This window comes from Rutidosis leptorrhynchoides, chromosome 2, assembly GCF_046630445.1.
Source record: "Rutidosis leptorrhynchoides isolate AG116_Rl617_1_P2 chromosome 2, CSIRO_AGI_Rlap_v1, whole genome shotgun sequence".
In the NCBI taxonomy this organism is placed as follows: Eukaryota; Viridiplantae; Streptophyta; class Magnoliopsida; order Asterales; family Asteraceae; genus Rutidosis; species Rutidosis leptorrhynchoides.
In genome coordinates this window covers 407,781,808-407,784,784 of record NC_092334.1, presented here as the reverse complement: position 1 = coordinate 407,784,784, position 2,977 = coordinate 407,781,808, and the positions used below count along the sequence as shown (strand labels likewise).

Genomic DNA, 2,977 nt, shown 5'->3' with positions numbered 1-2,977 from the left:
ATGGAAGACACTTACAAGATGCTCGAGTTTCTTGATGATGATTCCGATATTGAGAAAATTGTTAGTTTTATTAATAGTATAACGGAAGAAGAAGTCGATGGAGAAGCAAGCAATTCGCGATTCCCTCGAAGCCGAGTTTATATTGCTAGGGATCGTGAAGATGCTGCTTTGAGGTTATACAATGATTATTTTTCGGAGACACCAATGTATCCCGACAAAACTTAAGAGACGTTATCGAATGAGTCGTCAGTTATTTCTCCGAATTGTGGAAGGTATATCTAATTTTAATAGTACCAATATTCCTGAATATTTTTTGTTTTTTAGGGAACGTCCCGATGCAACAGGTCGTCAAAGTTTGACGATTCTTCAAAAGTGTACAGCGGCCATACGTCAAATGGCGTATGGAACTACAACCGATTTGTTTGACGAATACATAAAAATAGGTGAGAAAACGGCTGCTTTATGTTTAGATTATTTCTGCAAATGCGTATTTCATTTGTTTGCTAGAGAATATTTGCGAAAACCCACTGCCGAAGATATCGCAAGACTTTATAATTTTCACGCACAAAAACATGGTTTACCGGGTATACTTGGTAGTATTGATTGTATGCATTGGGAGTGGAAGAATTGTCCTGTTGGTTGGCAAGGACAATACACAAGAGGTGATCAAAAAGGGCCTTCTCTAATGCTTGAAGCAATCGCCTCACAAGATTTGTGGATATGGCATGCATTCTTTGGTATAGCAGGCTTGAACAATGACATTAACGTTCTAAATGCCTCACCAATTTTCAACTCTATAAAAGATGGAACAACTCCACCTTCACCATTTGATGTCAACGGACGTCACTAGAAAGATGGTATTTCCTAGGGAATGGTATATACCCAGATTGGGCCATGTTGGTAAAAGCGCCCCATAATCTAATTGATGAACCACGTAAAAAATTTAAACGTTTTCAAGAAAGCGTAAGGAAAGATATTGAGCGTGCATTTGGAGTATTACAGGATAGATTTGCAATGTTAAAGACTCCGGCGAGATCTAAAGACATCAACAAAATTAGAAGACATATGTATACTTGTATTGTATTACATAACATGATTAAGAAAATAACGGTTTTGCTATTGGAAAGAGAGAAGAAAGAATGATACAAAGGAACCCACCACGAAGGTTGCAACGGGATTTGGGGGATCGAGATGCAAGGGTTAAGGAAATAAGAGACAAGCATGTTCACCAACAGTTAGAGGCAGATTTAACCGAGCACGTTTGGAACTTATCACCTTACTTTCGGTCCGCTACTAATAATGAGTAATTTGTTATGTATTTTATAGTTTCGTTAAGGAATTTTAAAAATATGTAAATTCAATTAATGTAATTCATGTTTAATTGTATTAATAGATTGGTATTCCATAAACTATAGCCGTTTATTATAATAATTCCTAAAACAATTACATTATTTCTTAAAAATAAAAAAAATGATCCTAAAAACGATTACTTTAATTCCTAACGGCTATTTTCAACAAACACATTCATCAATCTTCGTAATCGCGAATATCGTATTGCTGCCACGACTGAGATTCAGGTACAGCTTCATCTTCATTTGCCTCAATGGAGTAGCTTTCATCAATTCATTCGGTGTAAAGCGCAATTGGTTGGTTACGTAACAAGGCTCGCCCAATGACACCAAACCAGTCGTTTTCTTCTTCTAGTAGCGAGGCAAGAGCGTTGAGTTTTTTGGAAAACCATATTTGTTTAGTGGGGGTAGATTATGTCTCATGGAGCAACTCAAGCAACGACATATAATTTGGACACTTACGAACATCCATGTAATAATTTCGTGTTTCATACGGGGTATAATTCATCAATTCTCGATCAAACTCACCTCCGTAATGAACTTTAACAATAACATTCAACGGACTCATTTCGAAGTGTGTATTTTATGGTTTGAGAGTTTTAGAAGAGATGAAGTGTATGTTTATGATTTGAGAAGAGTGGTTGTATATATAGGGATAAAAACTAGCCGTTTAAAAAAAAACCCCGTTAATATTATAGCCGTTAGAGTTTAAAAATATTTTTAAAATATAAATATAATCATATAATAATATAAATAATATAAATACAATTAAATAAAACAGGAAAAAGAAAAATAAAATACCACCTCAGCATTCCACTAAAAGTAACACCAAAAAAGAAACACCACCACTACTCCACTCAGAAAAGTAAGACGTCATATTCATCAAAAAAGTGCAAAAAGGCAAGTGACATCAAAAGTAACACCACTCACCATTACGAATGGTCTTATGAGGCAACTCAAATATATTATTTTATGTTTTAGGCCACACATAATCATATATTAATCGATGTATATTTAATTCACATAAAATCTATACTTTCTAATAAATCTCATGATGTATGATTAACTTACAAGTTTAAAAAAATTTCAATATAAAAATAAAATTTCAAGTTATCTATGATAATGTCATTAAAATAATTAATTATTATTTATTTTATAAAAATATTAACGTTAATTGTACAATATGAAAAGTATTGTGTACAAACTTATGCTAAACACCTCATGACCATATGTATAATTGTTGAAGTATTATGTACAACCTAATAGTAAAACACCATATGACCATATGTACAATATTTGAAGTATTATGTACAACGTTAATATTTATAGTAATCAAATGTATACTATAATTATAATAAAAAAATTATTTGTATCGAAAACATTAGTATTGAATACTAATGCATACATTATGAGTCCGTCCGTTTGAATCATTTAATTTTAATTGACAAATAATCGATAAAACACCAAACATGAGACCCTAAAAAGTTGTTTTAAAACCGGCCGTTAAGAATAATATTTCATGTGCATCTCTAATTGTATATTTTTTTATCTACAAATTAGTTTCAATATGTCAAAATCTCAAATGAAGCAGAGCATATATACATATAAATATCTTTAAAGATTATAAA

At 32.2% G+C, this 2,977-nt stretch overlaps 1 protein-coding gene across 1 annotated transcript; it reads left to right on the top strand.

Moving 5' to 3' along the window:
- LOC139889132 (uncharacterized) lies at positions 1 to 850 on the top strand. The gene is made up of 2 exons (XM_071872098.1): positions 1 to 206; positions 325 to 850. Exons 1-2 carry the CDS (start codon positions 1 to 3, stop codon positions 848 to 850), a joined length of 732 nt encoding a protein of 243 aa, XP_071728199.1.
- The last annotated feature ends 2,127 nt before the right edge of the window (positions 851 to 2,977 follow it).